General features: G+C 40.3%; 1 protein-coding gene and 1 long non-coding RNA gene across 2 annotated transcripts in view; one reads left to right on the top strand and one right to left on the bottom strand.

Annotated features, from left to right (window-relative positions):
* Positions 1-220: 220 nt before the first annotated feature.
* Positions 221-17,516, bottom strand: part of LOC137628854 (uncharacterized) — a 44,943-nt gene continuing 27,647 nt past the window's right edge. The window contains exon 3 of the mRNA XM_068360104.1: positions 221-1,174. Within this exon, the coding sequence (XP_068216205.1) occupies positions 1,113-1,174 (62 nt within the window). The 3' untranslated portion in view covers positions 221-1,112. The remainder of the gene's footprint in view (positions 1,175-17,516) is intronic.
* Positions 1,185-5,665, top strand: LOC137628862 (uncharacterized). Its single transcript, XR_011041406.1, has 2 exons — positions 1,185-1,358; positions 5,269-5,665. It is a non-coding gene; the product is annotated as an uncharacterized lncRNA (long non-coding RNA).

Here is a 17,516-nt window from a genome sequence, read left to right as displayed (position 1 = left end):
AGACAGGGATGTGTGATGTCGCCGGGGTTGTTTAACTTGTATGTTGATGGAGTGGTGAGAGAGGTGAATGCTCGAGTGCTTGGACGAGGATTGAAACTGGTAGACGAGAATGACCATGAATCAGTTGTTGTTTGCGGATCATACTGTACTGGTTGCAGACGCAGAAGAGCAGCTTGGCTGATCAGTGACAGAATTTGGAAGGGTGAGTGAGAGAAGGAAGTTGAGAGTTAATGTGGGTAAGAGTAAGGTTATGAGATGTACGAGAAGGGAAGGTGGTGTGAGGTTGAATGTCATGTTGAATGGAGAGTTACTTGAGGAGGTGGATCAGTTTAAGTACTTGGGGTCTGTTGTTGCAGCAAATGGTGGAGTGGAAGCAGATGTACGTCAGGGAGTGAATGAAGGATGCAAAGTGTTGGGGGCAGTTAAGGGAGTAGTAAAAAAATAGAGGGTTGGGCATGAATGTAAAGAGACATCTGTATGAGAAAGTGATTGTACCAACTGTGATGTATGGATCGGAGTTGTGGGGAATGAAAGTGATGGAGAGACAGAAATTGAATGTGTTTGAGATGAAGTGTCTAAGGAGTATGGCTGGTGTATCTCGAGTAGATAGGGTTAGGAACAAAGTAGTGAGGGGGAGAACGGGTGTAAGAAATGAGTTAGCAGCTAGAGTGGATATGAATGTGTTGAGGTGGTTTGGCCATGTTGAGAGAATGGAAAATGGCTGTCTGCTAAAGAAGGTGATGAATGCAAGAGTTGATGAGAGAAGTACAAGAGAGAGGCCAAGGTTTGGGTGGATGGATGGAGTGAAGAAAGCTCTGGGTGATAGGAGGATAGATGTGAGAGAGGCAAGAGAGCGTGCTAGAAATAGGAATGAATGGCGAGCGATTGTGACGCAGTTCCGGTAGGCCCTGCTGCTTCCTCCGGTGCCTAGGATGACCGCGCAGGGAGCAGCAGTAGGGGATTCAGCATTATGAAGCTTCATCTGCGGTGAATAACGAGGGAGAGTGGGCTGTGGCACCCTAGCAGTACCAGCCAAACTCGGTTGAGTCCCTTGTCTGGCTGGGAGGAACGTAGAGAGGAGAGGTCCCCCTTTTTGTTTCATTTGTTTGATGTCAGCTACCCCTCAATATTGGGGGAAGTGCCTTGGTATATGTATGTATGTACATCTTGACATCTAGAAAAAAAGGGAGAAGTCATGAATTCTCAGATCTGAGCATCTGAGATGAAGGAAACTTAGCCAGAAGACTTCATCCTTTTAAAACCACACTAATAACTTCTTTTATTTCAGGGGAAAGAAAGTACATCATCATTACTATGGAGACCATATGGATGAATTAGAGGCTGAACCTCTCATATTGGTGAGCAAACCTATTTAGTATCAAATATTTTTTTTAATTTTTTTTTAATATCCAAAACCAATCATTCACATACTGTACTGTCCACATCTTTGGTTTTGTCTAAGTCTGAAAAGATTAGTAGATCCAAGGTGCAATTGCACTTTCTTAATTCTTTGACGGCTAAGATGGTTACTGCTAGTCAAGTTTCCCACTTCTAAAATTACAGTACTGTATTTACTATTTGCAGTAGCTTTGCCTGTCACCTTTCTGTATTACCCTTAAGTATTTGAACTTAAAATAATTCATTAAAACCAATAGAATCCATAAAAGTAAAAACAATACAGGATAAGTCCTGTGTGGATGGACATGAGCCTTTCAGTGTCTCTTTTCATATATTGGATTACTTCCCCTATTTGACTCCTAGGGCTTGTAGCATTCCTTTACTACAACTAAAGTAATATCAATAACATTAACTCACTCAAAAATATCAGGCATCTTGCTCTTTCTCATTAACTTTAGTAAAAAAATAAATGTTTAAAAAATGCCTCAAGGGAAAGCTGTAAAATCAAGTAGTAAAAATAACAACAATTCTATAACTAACAGTAATGGAAAAGTAACCCAGTACTGAAAAACACTTAAAATTTAAAGTTAAACTATAAAAGAAAAACAATTCAAAGTACATCATATTAAGAAAAACAAGAAAATAAAACAAATACAAATACTAAGTAAACTACAAAATGAGACTTGTGATAGCCAGATTTACAAAAAGCATTTGCACAAGTCTGATCATTTGAAGTTTAAATGTCGTAAGTCAGAAGGAGTCAAAGAAAAGGTAATTTCCCTATCGCACAATATTCTAGAGACTGGACATAAAGCTCATCTCCATCAAAGTTAAGGCCAGAGAAGAGTAGGCAATGGCTACTGATAACTCAGGAGATAGACTTATGATTTGATTTCTCTTCAAACACCCTTGTCCAGAGATCATAGGAAAAGGTCATGGTTTTACTCCTGAAATCTATATGATTAGGAAGATATCATATTCTGGTAACAGCTTGAAAGACAGTCAGCATTAACATCACCAGAAATTGATACTAAGATCATGAAAAAAAAATATATCACATGGATAGGTTTGTACTGAGAATATTACTTTTGAATTCATCATCATCTCCTCCTACGCCTATTGACACAAAGGGACTCTGTTAGATTTCGCCAGTTGTCTCTATCTTGAGCTTTTAATTCAATATTTTCCATTCATCATCTCTTACTTCACGCTTCATAGTTCTTAGCCACGTAGGCCTGAGTCTTCCAACACTTCTAGTGCTTTGAGGAGCCCAGATGAAGGTTTGGTGAACCAATCTCTCTTGGGGAGTGCAAAGAGCATGCCCAAAACATCTCCATCAACCCCTCACAATGATCTCATCCACATATGGCACTCAAGTAATTTCTCTCGGTTTCCTTTCTTATCCTGTCTTGCCATTTAACTCCCAATATCTTTCTGAGGGCTTTGTTCTCAAATCTACTAAATCTTTTGGGTATTGTTTCATTGTCATACCATGACATGTCCATATAGTAACAATGATCACACTAAACTGATGTATAATCTGATTTTTATATGTAATTACAGGAGATTTGATTTCCAAATTTTACTTAACCTAGCCACTGTCTTATTTTCTTTTTTCAATCTTTCACTAAACTCTAATTCTAAAGACCCTGTAATGGAGATCATAGTTCCTAAATACAATACAGTACAGTACTTGAATGATTCTACCTTATTAATCCTTTCACCTTCCATTAATATTTCATCGTCCAATGCATACTCCATTCTCATCATGTCTGTCTTCTATTTATCTTGAGCCCAACCTCGTGTGATATTTCATGCATTTGGGTAAGCAAGCACTGCAAATCCTGTGGCATTCTGCTAATAGGGACTGCATCATCAGCATACTCTAGGTCTACTAATTTCCTATTACCAATCTAGTCCAATCCTTCTCCACCACCTCTTGACAGCTCTACGCATTAAAAAATTCATGAGGAGGGTAAAAAGCATAAGTGATAACCCATTCCCTTGGAGTACTCAGCTGTTCACTGGAAATTCATTGAAAAGGACTCCATTAACATTAACTTTGCACTTGCTATGCTCATGAACAGACAATCAAATTCACATAATTATGAGGAATTCCATAACCCAGGACTCTCCACTAAATTGGCCAGTGTACACTATCAAAGGCTTTTTCATAGTCTACAAATGGCATCAAAAGTGGATTCCTATATTCTACGCTTTGCTGTACCATGTCTCAAAATGAAAATTTGGTCGGTACAACTTCTACCTTTTCGAAATCTTACTTATTTGTCTCTCAGCTTTTCATCAATCTTTTCCTCCAGTCTATTCAGAATAAGCATACTATATATTTTCATAACAACAGACATTGTTATTTCTCTAAATATTGCAATCAGTCCGGTCTCCTTCTTTTGCCCTTTTTACCAACACCCCAACTCCCATTCGTCAGGTTTTGCCTCTTCATGCCACATTCCACAAAATAATCTTTTAAGTATTCTGGGGTCACTTCATTTTCAGCCATTATCATAACGCCAGTTATTCCATCGTATCCAGGGGCTTTTCATCTCTTGAGTTTTGTAATGATAGCTTCGACTTCAAACACATCAAGGTCTTCCTCAACTTCAGGTATATCACTCAAATTATTCCCTTTGTATCTCCTATTCATAACCTCACTAAAGTGTTCCAGCGTTGTCTTTCTTCATCTTATGTTGTTAGAACAGATCCATCTCTCTTTTTTATGAGTACATACTTCTTCTTCTTTGCCCAAGTAGAGATTTCATTAATAATTCTATGAACGATTCTTAACCATAGCCACTACCTGAATTCATAGCTTTGTCAACCTCATCTGCTTTACTGTCTAAATATTCTCAACAGTAATTCCAGGCTTTTCTTTTGACTTCACTATCAATACTGCAATACTTAGCATGCTCTACCTTGTAATTTTCATTACTTCTTCAAAAACTTTAAAAGATCAATTTCTGTCTTTGTCTCCTTTTTATAGTATCCCACATATTATTTGATATCCATGGCTTTCTTTTTGTAACTGCGTGTCCCAGCAGACTGATATATGTTCGTAATATCATACCATTCTTCATTAATTGTCTACCCTTTGTCTCTTAAAGTTTCTAAGACTGCAAATCAATTCCTACATTCAATTGCAAATGTTTCTCTGCTCTTCTTCTAGAAGCTTAGTTGGATCAAACCTAGGTATTCTAGCTACCTCTCTGTTGAATACTTTGTTTTAATTCCAGTGTGACAATGAGGAGCTGGTGATCACTACCAATATCTGCACCTCTATAGCTTCTTACATTTCTCAGAGTTCTCCATCTCTCTTCATTAATGGAAATGTGATCTACTGTATTTGATTTTTGCAATTGACACTTGGTAAAGTCAATGTATATTTGCGGATGTTCTTGTGCTGGAAAAGAGTACTGTACCTCCAATAACACGATTGTTTGTTGAACAGAAACTCATGAAACATGCCCCTTTCATTTGCAAAATTGCCAAGACCCTCGACACCCATCACATTCTCTATCCATTGATTACTCCTTCCAAGTTTAGCATTGAAGTCGCCAATCATAATTTTCATATCTCTCAGGGATCTCATCTATTAAACTCTGTAGTTCTGCATAGTACAGAATTCATCTTTCCTTTCTTCAGGGGAATCTTTTGTTGGTCCATAGCAAACTATTATACTGTACTCATACTACTTCTTTGATTTTAACTTTGCAACTAACAATCTACTACTTACAGCTCTCCATTGAGTTATAAATGTTTAATTTCTTTTTCTAATATTTAAGTGCAAAGAACTCTACCTAATTATAAGTTATCAAGAGGTGCTGGTTAATTTACAAATAATCGCTTATTTTTCAGGTGAATGATGCATGGAGGAATTACCCAAGATATGTTCCCGATAATGAAGCTGGGCCTTCCCACGGTTACCACGGAAAAGGAAAAGGAAAAGACAAAAAGAAAGGGAAAGGAAAGAATAAAAGCAGTAAGAACACAAGAGAAGTTCTTATCAAGGATGAGACAGACTAGGGATTCCTCATAAAACATCATCACTCTTGTATTTCCACAGTGTAATGAAAACAAAATGCCCAAGTGATTTTAACACGAAAATTTAAATTGTAGTTTAAAAACATCTTTGGTAGGAGAGAACAAGTTTTTACAATGGGATAACTAAAGAAATTTTCAGTTTGCCTATGATTTCTAGTATTGAGATGCCACAAGTATTAATAAAAAAAAAGGACGGTATCAATCAAAACAGTGTCAGAGGTTTCAATAATACTGTATAATTTACTTAAATGAATCTAAAGAAAAACAGAAGTGGCTGTCTTTGGGTATGGCAGTAATCTAGAAATCTGACTCAATGAGTCTAATTTCTAATCTCTCAGGACTGTAACAAATAGTTACTATAAAGATGACTAAAAGTGGAGGCACATTAAAAGTGTTACTCCTTCAAGAGTGTTTAAAAAATCAGTATTATCTAAAAACATTGTCCATATTCTGAAGATTCAACTATTCACCTTCAAGTAAAAAAAGTAAAGAAAAAATATGAAAGTAAAATAGATTGATTTGCGTGTTTTAAAAACTTGGCCCACGTTAATCTCTTTGTTCTTTGGCATTCAAGCAGTTTCTTGTGCCATCTTCATGAAAGTATAAAATTAGCAATTTGTAAGCAAATTTAAGAATTTCAATGCTATGATAAAAAATTATTCCATCAATCAACGACAGTGCCTTTAACAATGGGTGTACAGATTGGCATACATTTATTGAATCCTGGTATACTTTCTTCTCAAACTTGTTTGACTTAAGGGCTCCTTGGGATAAAAATACACAGTATCCTTCATATACACTTGTGGATTTGTATATCCCCAATCTCTTCATCATCAATGTGTATTATCAAGTTTCCCTTTCTCAGGTTTCACAGAATCGTATTTTCTCTCCACTATTTTGTTGTCTTGTTTATTTTCTGCCTTAATTATTCTCTGGGCCTCCTCATGATCTTCCCTCTTATTATTTTGTCTACTGCAATTATGATTACCTGCTTATCTCCATTTTGAATTTTCAGAGCAATTTTCAGCAACTTTCTTATCTATGACATGATCTCCTTAATGTCCTTCACACTACAGGCTAGAATCTCAATACATTATAGCTAGACTTCCTCAAAATTTTAATTTTTTTTTGTAAAAGATTGTCTTTCCAATCCATAAAAATTAGTGGCCTTAAACACCTATTCAATCTTTTAGAGCTGCAATGAATAGCCTCAACGTTTATGAAGAGCAAAAATGCTTACAAGTTAAAGCAAAAAAAGACAGTTTGTATAGAATACCAATAATTTTGATAAGCCTTCATTGTAGGTAAATTGTGGAAGTTTTCTGTAGCAACTAATTCTGTATTTTCCTAGAAGCAGTAACTGCCACTAAAGTGCCTTCAGAAATAATTACATACCAGTCTCCTTGTGTGTTTGTAGTGATGCGTCAATTTCAACTCCAAGTACAGAACCTGAATATGATGAGATTGTGTACAACCGAGTCAAAATCTTTCTTGATGACTGTATGTGTAATATTACCAGTGCACAAACTCATAAAGGCAATCATTCAAAACATTGTCAAGACAGTTGTACATATACAGTATATGATTTCTTTGGGTTAATGTGATTTCTAACCTATAGTAGAAAGAATCCAGTATTAATGCATTATTTGTTTCTAAACATTTGAGAGCGTAACACCCGATGTGTAAAATTATTGACAAAACTAACAAACAGCATGATGGAGATGGAATGCCATTAGTTCAATCTGAATTGAAACGAAATATCTACTACCGAATCAGAACTATTCTTTACTGCTGAATGCATTATATCTATAGTCACCCATTGTACCTAAACCAAAATGTCTGTTTGAATCCTAATTAGGTACGTTATTATGTAATTTCCTTTAAATGTAATTTATTCCCATGGTGTATTGAAATTAATAACAATACTGGCTTAATTCTTGAAAGTAAAAAAATAGTGAAATTTGTGACAAACTTTAAGTTAAGCTATACAAATTACCGTATATGAACAAGATAAAGCAAAGTGGAAAAAAATACAGTTTATTTGCTACAAGTTCACTTATCAAAAAGTGTGGTTAGCATCATTTACTTAAAAGTGAGGAATTTGCATTAACAGTTGTCCCCCAATTTTTGCGAATTCACTTTATGCAGATTTTCTTCTGGAGAGCCATGGTCCCGAAATTTGTGACGGTCCTTGAAATGTAGCAAATTTTGCCAAAAATAAAGTTTTAAAGCTTCATTTTCATAATTTTAACAATAAATTTGTAATTTTCTAGATCAACAAATTAAAAATATGAAAAAAAAACCTAGATTAAACACAATGTAAATACAGTAATATCACAAACAAAACGAGCATGGTTGAACAATAGCGTGATGGAAATAGCCTAAGACTGCGTCTGCTGATGCTACGACGAGACTGCGTATATCGTATGTGTGGCTTGCGTGAGACCATACACATGCTATTGACTGACAGGTGAGAGGCCACCCATCAGGGCATGGTAATCTGTATCCTGGCCGCTGATTGGCCCAATGTGGGCAAACATCACCCAAGAGAATGATGCTAGGCTAAGCAGCATCTCCACTTGTAACGTTTTGTGAGTCATACATCTACAAGTGTTAGTACTTGTGCGTTAATTTTGTTAAAGTTTTTACTTTTGTTACTTTCAATAAAACCCTGTGATGGCGCCTACGACTGGCTGTGCATAAAGATCATTGTCTTCATTGTCATCTACTACAAAGCTAATTCATCATCACCACCACCATTCAAGTTTAATTTGAGTGAGTACCCATAGAGAATTAGTTAGAACTATTAGGAATAAGATTAGATACGTATATAGCAAAATATTCTTTTAAAAAAATAGTTTCAAAGACATGTTCCACATCCTGCAGTCTTAAATTATGTAGAAATATTTTTCAGAAATTCTCCATGTCCTATAGCCTTAAAATATTCTAAGTAGTACCATACTTATAAGGTAGTAATCGGGTACAGCACAATAGACTAAGCTAGGTTTAGGCTAGCCTAACCTCATGTGTATTGTATACAGCAGTACTATTTTACGTAGCATATAGCAAAATTCGTGTATAACTAGTGTTCATAGGTATGTGGAAAAAGTTACAAGAGCATGGAAAATGTTTGTAACAGTGTAGAGAGGGTTTATAAAGGCTAAAAATATTTGTAAATAGCAAAAAATTAGTTTCTCCTGTTTTCCGTGAAATTTCCCTTTTTGCGGGGAGATACTGGAACGTAACCATCGCATAAAGAGCAGGATTTAAAGGCATTTTTACCCTGCATGAACTTCAGAGGAAAATTATCAAGTACTGTAATTTAATTTTGGAACATTTTATGTATATAAACCTAAATGTATCTGTTGAAGCTAACCAGATTAAAATAAAGTACACAGTACTGTACTTGTATTGTACTGGTACCACATTAATAAAGCAAATGGATAGATATAGATGATAATGATCTGATATATGTTTGTTATTTTTCTTAACCCTTTTACCCCCAAGCCATTTGGAACTTTCTAACCCTTAAACCACCAGGCGTTTTTTTTTTTCAAGCACATTTTGAATTTTTTATTTTCTAAATTGCTCTAACAGCCTTAATTTTCATCATAGACAGGTCAGGTTGGTTTCATTCTTTTGGAAAATGCCTGACGTTTTTCATAAAGTTATCAAAAATATGCAAAAAAAATATAAAAAGCAGTTTTTTGCAAGGAGGTACCAGTACGTCCATGGGGGTAAAGGGATGAGTTTTGTGAAACGTACTAGTACGTCCATTGGGGGGTAAAAGGGTTAATGCACAGTGTGAGAATTATCTGTACTGTATACAGCATTCACATTACGTGGTAATGAAAATGATTTGTTTACATAAAATTGATCAGCATTGATGTATCACATGCCGATCATTATTTACCAGCTGTAAATATTTGTAACAATAAACTTTTCTAAACGCATTATAAAAATTATTACTACACCTCTTAGGAATCTAAGAACAAAAGTTACAAAACTCAATCAACTATTTTTAAATAAACCAAACGAATTGAAAACTATTTTCATACTTCAGTTAAAAGCATCCTGCAATAAAACGGATTTTGAGCAAAGCAAAAAATCTATTTTTGGGTGAGAGTGCCAAGTTGTCCTGATGGAAGGTTCCTTTAGGTATCTAAGGGATATTTGCTACAGTGATACTCCCAGAGAAATAAACCGAAGGTCTCCAGGATTCTAATTCCTGGCGTGAGTATCCAGTCAAGGATATCGCTAGGGATCAGGGACGTATTTTTTAAATACGACACATGGCAATCTTCACCCCGAATAGATTTAACTCTTTGATGTAAAGGGGGAAGAGTGGCGAATTAAAGGGGGTGCCATTCTAGATACCCGGTGAACTTCCTATCCTTACTACTACCGGCTGCCATTCCTTTACTTGTCTTTAAACAGGAATAGCCGCAGATAGAGTAGTTTCGGCTGGGTCCATCAGGACAACATGGCACTCTCACCCAAAAATGGATTTTACGCTTTGCTCAAAATCCGTTTTTTTGGGCTCAGCCATATCGTCCTGATGGAAGCATATCAAAGGAAGTAGATGTACGTCAGAGAGTGAATGAAGGTTGCAAAGTGTTGGGGGCAGTTAAGGGAGTAGTAAAAAATAGAGGGTTGGGCATGAATGTAAAGAGAGTTCTATATGAGAAAGTGATTGCACCAACTGTGATGTATGGATCGGAGTTGTGGGGAATGAAAGTGATGGAGAGTCAGAAATTGAATGTGTTTGAGATGAAGTGTCTAAGGAGTATGGCTGGTGTATCTCGAGTAGATAGGGTTAGGAACGAAGTGGTGAGGGAGAGAACGGGTGTAAGAAATGAGTTAGCGGCTAGAGTGGATATGAATGTGTTGAGGTGGTTTGGCCATGTTGAGAGAATGGAAAATGGCTGTCTGCTAAAGAAGGTGATGAATGCAAGAGTTGATGAGAGAAGTACAAGAGGAAGGCCAAGGTTTGGGTGGATGGATGGTGTGAAGAAAGCTCTGGGTGATAGGAGGATAGATGTGAGAGAGGCAAGAGAGCGTGCTAGAAATAGGAATGAATGGCGAGCAATTGTGACGCAGTTCCGGTAGGCCCTGCTGCTTCCTCCGGTGCCTTAGATGACCGCGGAGGTAGCAGCAGTAGGGGATTCAGCATTATGAAGCTTCATCTGTGGTGGATAATGTGGGAGGTTGGGCTGTGGCACCCTAGCAGTACCAGCTGAACTCGGTTGAGTCCCTGGTTAGGCTGGAGGAACGTAGAGAGTAGAGGTCCCCTTTTTTGTTTTGTTTCATTTGTTGATGTCGGCTACCCCCCAAAATTGGGGAAAGTGCCTTTGGTATATGTATGTATGTACTATATCTGTGGGTTTGTGTGTGTGCCTTCTACCTTAAATGGATTCCTTACCTGGTCTCCTAAACCTATATATGAAATTCCAGTTAATTTTCATTTCCACTAAGCTTGGAACAGGCTTAGTGCTTCCTGCCCCCTGCAGGGAAAGTGACGACTTCGACAGTAAATATTCAAGGTTTTTATTTCCGTAGGAAAAAAAGGGAAACTTTTTAGAGGTTACCTTTGATTACCTTGGAAATCTGTACTTGGCTCAAGTTTTTTCTATCTATGAGGATAAAATAAAACTCTGGCATGGTTTATTTAAAAGCAACTGAGGAGTAAAAATAGGGCGCGTATACATTTTTTGTCTTTATTTTGCAATTACATTATTAAATGTGGTTGCAAAAAAATAAGAATCTGATCAACCATTAATATGCATCAGGATTCATATATTGACCTGTAAAGGAAGAATATTTATATATATAATTTCATTATCGGAATAATGCCACTCAATGGAGATGTGAAACCAAATCTGACTGACTTGCTCAGATTTTGGATATGCGTAAACACTGTGATGCAAACGTTCACACGGCACTGGTGTTATTGGTCAGATTATGCACCTGTATAAAACAGTCTATTAATCATCGTAATGATTTGCGCTAGAGGGTAAGATTACCTATTCACCTGATACACTGTTAAGTCCCAAAACAGTCCACTGTTCATCGCAGCACTAGACGACGGGTTTTATGACACTACCCGCCGTCACCACAAAGTGTTTTATTTCATGTACTTGCTTCACATAGTGTTTCTATAAGACCCTGGATGATTTCCACCCGGTATATGAGTGGAGTCTCTCAAAGTCCACTTGTTGGAAGAAATTCAATGAAGAAGCAACTTTTCTTGGATCATGACCTGCAGGTGTGCTGTCAGGATTCGTTCTGCGAATAGAGTAGGTGAGCTTCGCTCTCAGTTCTCTTAAGGATAGGTTTGATCCTGAGGTTTCGCCTCTGAAGAGCTGTCCTCCCTTGAAGTCTGAGGTTCTACGAAGATAGACCTTAAGACACTCTACTGGGCATAAAGAGACATCTTCTTTCAGTGGGCAGATTCTCCAAGGACCCCACCTCTTAGTGGATAGCTCATTCTTGGCAAGAAAGGCTGGATCAGGAAAAAGGTTCAGTTCTCCTGTGTCTAGGAACTGAATATGGCCTTCGTCTCTGGATAAGGCCACTATTTCACCAACTCTAGCCCCTGAAGCTATTGCAAACAGGAAGATGACTTACTGTGTTAGATCCTTTAGAGTACAATTATCATTGTTTGGGTTCGAAGCATAGTGCAAGAGTTTGTCCAAAGACCACATGATGGGCTTTGGAGGGGTTGCCGGCTTGAGTCTAGCGCATGCTTTTGGGATCTTATTGAAGATTTCACTAGTGAGGTCCACCTCAAAAGCGTACGAAAGGGGTCTAGTCAGGGCCAACTTACACAGTAATCGTGGTGGAAGCCAGGCCTTGTTCGTGTAGGTGTATGAAGAAAGCGAGACAGAAATCTATCGATATTTCTGTTGGATTCCTTGTTTTCACAAAGGACACCCATTTCTTCCAAGATGACTCATATTGTCTCCTAGTCAAACTTGACTTATACTCCTCAATGAAGTCAACTTTATCCATTGAGATTCCAAACTTTTTGTTCGCTGCTAGGGCTAGAAAATCATGAGATGTAGGTTGTTGGTTCTCGAAGATGAAGCGTAGACAGTCGACTTCTGGACCAGTTGGGGTAAAACTGGATTCGGCAAAGGAAACGGCTTCAGTTTCAATTCTAGAACTAGAGGGAACCAATTGCTTTTGGGCCATTTGGGGGCCACTACTGCTGCTGTCCCTCTGAAGGATCTTAGCTTGTCGAGGACTCTTAGCAGGAGATTGGTTGGTGGAAACAGGTAAATGCGATTCCACCTGTTCCAGTTGAGAGACATGGCATCTATCGCTTCTGCTTGAGGGTCCGTATACGAGGTAGTTTCTTGTTGTCGCTTGTTGCGAAGAGGTCGATCTGCAGTTACGGGGCTTTTCCCGAGATGAAGGAAAATGAGTCTGCGTCTAGGGACCATTCTATCTCTATCGGCTTTTGCCTGGATAGAGCATCCGCCGTCACGTTGCGGAACCCTTGTAGGTGAACTGCTGATAAGTGCCATCCCTTCTTCCTTGCCAGGTAGATGATGGCTAGTATCACATGGTTGATGTGAGGTGACCTCAAGCCTTGTCGGTTTAGAAATTTTACTATCACTTCATTGTCCAGGACCAATCTGATGTGGATTGCTCTGCGAGGGGATAGTTTCTTCAACGTCAGGAAAACTGCCATAGACTTCAAGATGTTGATGTGAAAGGTTTTGAACTGGTGCGACCAATTCCCCTGCACTTTTCTCTCGTGAGAATGTCCTCCCCATCCTTCTAAGGAAGCATCCGTGTGTATCACCACTGATGGTTGTGGTGGTTGCAGGGGAACTGTCCGTGCTAGGCTCTTGGCTGTTGACCATGGCCTTAATAAAGTGCGCAATCGGGTCGAGGTCAACCTTAGTTGATCTCTTCGAGCATTTGATGCGTATTTTCTCCAGACTCCTGACGCATCCTTTAGACATGCTTTTAGCACCGGGTCTGTCACTGCTGAAAACTGGAGAGAGCCCAATACTCTTTCCTGATGGCATCTTGAAATCCTCTTGTGACGGATTAGTCTCTTGACAGCTCCCGCAATCTCTCCCCTCTTCTTGGATGGAATGGAGAGGTGGTGTGATGTAAGTTCCATTGGATTCCTAACCATTGGAACTTTTGAGCTGGAGAAAGGCGAGACTTCTTGAGATTGATCTTGAAGCACAGGTGTTCCAGGAACTGGATCACCTTTTTGGCTGCTTGCAGACAAGTAGTCTTGGATGCTGCCCACACCAGCCAATCGTCTAGATATGCTACCACTTGAACTCCTTCGGAGCGTAGCTGCTGGACGATTACATCTGCTAGTTTTGTGAATATCCTTGGGGCTGTGTTCAGTCCGAAGGGCATTGCTCTGCAGATGAATTTCTTCTTCTGTAGCTTGAATCCTAGGTAGGAGGAGAAGGGGCTGCTGACTGGCAGATGCCAGTAGGCATCTGCTAGGTCTATTGAGACTGTGTACACCCCTTTTGGTAGAAGGGTCCTCATGTGTTGTAAAGTAAGCATTCTGAACTTCTTGTTCTCGAAGAACTTGTTGAGTGGAGACAAATCTAGAATGACTCTGAGTTTGTCTGAGTCTTTCTTGGGAACACAAAACAGCCTTCCCTGGAATTTGATGGACTTCGCTTTCCTTATTACCTTCTTGTTCAGGAGTTCTGAGGTATGTTCTTCTAACAAGGGGGTGGAGTGTTGGAAGAATTCTGGAAAACGGGGGGAAGTTCTGCTCCATCTCCACCCGAGTCCATTCGTGATTTGGCTGTGGGCCCATCGATCCCGAAAGTGGTATAATCTGCCTCCTACCTGGAACCCCTCAGTGCTTAGGGGGTACTAAGGACTTGTGTCCGTGACCGCGTCCTCTTCTGACCCGTGAGGGGTTTCCGGGGGAACCTCTTCTTTGGCCTTTTCCTTTATAGGGATGAAAGGTGGTTGACTGCCTCTCAAAGCCAGGATTAAATACTGGCAACTGGGCTACCAGCTGTTGAGGGACCATCTGGAAGGTGGTTTGGGGCTGTGCTACCAGTTGAGGCACCGTGGCCAAGGTCACAGCAGGAAGTTGCGCAGGTTTACATAGTCTCTTTGCCCTTTTGTTCTTAGGTTGGGGACCTCCGTCTGAGGAAGATTTCCTCTTTGATTTCATGCCCCACTTTTGGAGGTTCCTATTCTCCGTGGTTGATTTGGCTATGACTTCTCGGATCGCTTCCAGTGGGAAAATGTCCTTCCCCCAGATACACGATGAAATCAGTTTCCTGGGTTCGTGTTTCACTATTGCCGAGGTAAACACGTGCTCTCTACAGGTCCTTCTTGACTTGATAAAAGCATATAAGTCCTTCACAAGAGTACCCATGTGAGACTTAGCCAGGAAGACAAACATTTCTGAGGCATTATGTAGGCCTGCGCACATTTCCAGGCAGTTCGGATGAGAAAGGGAGGCTGCTAGTCTCCTCTTTCGTCTCCTGTTCTCTCCTTAGAAGATGGTCTGGCAACTTCGGGAGGTTCTCATTGAACTGCTGGCCTGCTATCTCTGGATCCAATTTCGAGACGGATAAGGTTAGATGGACGTCTTTCTACTTCTCCTCGCAGGTAGGCATTGCTAGAGAGAATGGTTTACATTCCTCTACAGATGGGCAGGGTTTGCACTGTTCGATTGCCTTAGTGACAAATTCTAGAGCTTTCTCCGAAAAGGGGAAAGAGATAGAGGAAGGAGCAATAAAGGTGGGATGCCTCTTGCTCAGTGCTGAGACTTTGGAGTTGGTGTATCCAGCTCCTTTCAAGGACTTTACAAGGATGGCTTGTGCCTTGTCATGTTCGAAGACAATGACTTCCTTCGGTACCGTTTCCTCACGGGACGCAAGTTCATCCGCAGTTTCACGTAACAGTCTGGATAGGCTGAAAAGCTGGGCCAGAACTCAAGATCTTCAAACAGTTTGGCCCCCAACTTCTCTGAAACAAATAGCTTCCCATTCATCATGGGCATGTGCTCCGCGTACCTCCAGGGGTTGGTTTCGGGGCAGTGAGGGAGGTCTAATACTATAAGGGGCTTAATAGAGCCACTGGAAGTTCCAGGGCGATCTCTTTCCTGTATCTGTCTCTTGTTCTGTTGGATGGATTGTTTCATCTCTTCTTGTTCCTTCCGGAACAATTCCAACATCTGCTGGATCGACGTGAAGAGTGCTTTGCTCTTGTCGACCTGTGTAGTTAGTTGAGGAGTTGAGGTACAAGAGGTTGACGGCATAGGTTGGAATGTCGTCACAGCGAACTGAGGGTCCTCAGTTACCGTCGAAACGGATCCTTCTTCCTCCGTGCGTGATCGATCCACGTCTTCTTCAGGGCCTTCTTACAGTAGGTCCTGTTCTGTGTCGGTGGACACTTCTGGAATCCGTTCTTGGTGGATGTCCATGCCTTCTAGTGCCTTATGGATGTCCGCATCGATCTTCAGCTGTATGAGAGGAGGCTGGACCTGTTACTGGGGCACAACTGCATCTGCTAGCACCGTAGGGAACAGAGGGCACCTTAAAGATTCATTAGTTAAGTAAGGTCCCGGAGAGTTCTTTTGGAACCCTCTTACCCACTTACGAATGGTTTCCCTTGCCGTGTCCCTGGTCTCCAGAGTGACTGGGATGGATTCTTCGAAGCCGTTGGTCAGTGGGGTGGAGCAGGTAGAGCAACCCTTCGGGTCCCAATACTTCAGGGATCCGGACACGAAACAGCAGGGGGCATGAGACCTGCATATCGTATGCCCACAAAAGTTTCCAACTTTGTGGTTGCAGAACATAGCTGCGCACTTCGCCATTGGCTCCTCCTGTAAAGGAAATGGTTTCAATGAGTATATCGATTTTATATCATTGATGTAAATGCATACATTTTATTAGCAATAGTAATCACTATTGTAAATTGTAGCTTAGGATAGGAAGCTGGAAAGGAAATAGGAAAGACCCATATCTGTGTTTCCTCTCCCAGGCAATTGCTGAGACCTCCGTCAGTAATAATATTTCAGATTCCCTGTTAGGGAGAATACAGGGTGGAAGAAACTCTAGTACTTAGAGTTAGGGTTAGTAAGTGTTTATACTAACTTATCCACCTGCAGTATATTAACACTGATCGGTGATTTATAAGGGTCCCAATGATCAAAGGATTCATCTGGGTGTTGAGGGATTACTCAACCTCAACATTATATTGTGGTCCCAACAATACACTGTGAAAGGAAACACAGAGTATGTTAGAAAATAATTGTACTACTGTATTTTTTGTACACTGTAGTTCTGCCGGTGTACTACCATGGTTAGGTTAGTACCTGGCGGCACTAACTGACAGAGAGAGAGAAAGCATTAGGGAAGGAGAGTTTCCTATTATTATGGTTTAGCACAACAATTAGAAGTGTAAGAGGACTATCAGGCCACCTACTGTCTCCTTGCCAGAATGAGAGTTCTAATGGACGGGGTAAGAATCTTTCTGATTCTAGCTTCCATCCATCCACAAAAGGTTTGCCGACGGCAATAATTGTGGATGGCAGACCAAGAGAGGGCTTAAGATTTCTCAAAAGTATGTTGGGTTTCCCACCGGCAGCCGTCAGAGCCGGCTCAATCTTCCCCCTGGGATATTCACTTCCGGTGAAGGAAGGACATAAGGAGGAATGTGACTGAGGCGGCTAAGCTAACTGCCGCCGGTAGGGTCCCGGCCGGCAACGCAGACAACCTGGCAAGCCAGGATGACTGTCAGAATACCATCGAAAGAATGTTGTGTCGGTTATGCAGACACTAAAGGACAGAAATGGGAAGGGAAAGTCTTATAGTTCACTGGAGGAGAGGTGGAGGCAGGTATGCCGCCTACCTCTGACAGTGGACTGGGGAAGCGCAGCTTCCTGTATCGACAACGTCGTCGGCGGCAGAGGAAACATGATTCTTTTGCTGGAGACATCGTTGACGGCAAGACAAGGGCACCCTGAGTTAATTACCATCTATCCCAAAGCCGGAGTACTCGACGGTAATGAAGAAGGACGGTGCTTAGTTACTATCTAACCCAAAGCC

Source organism: Palaemon carinicauda, chromosome 2, assembly GCF_036898095.1.
Source record: "Palaemon carinicauda isolate YSFRI2023 chromosome 2, ASM3689809v2, whole genome shotgun sequence".
NCBI lineage: Eukaryota > Metazoa > Arthropoda > Malacostraca > Decapoda > Palaemonidae > Palaemon > Palaemon carinicauda.
The sequence above is the reverse complement of the archived record's forward strand: the minus strand, read 5'-3'. Positions and strand labels throughout refer to the sequence as shown.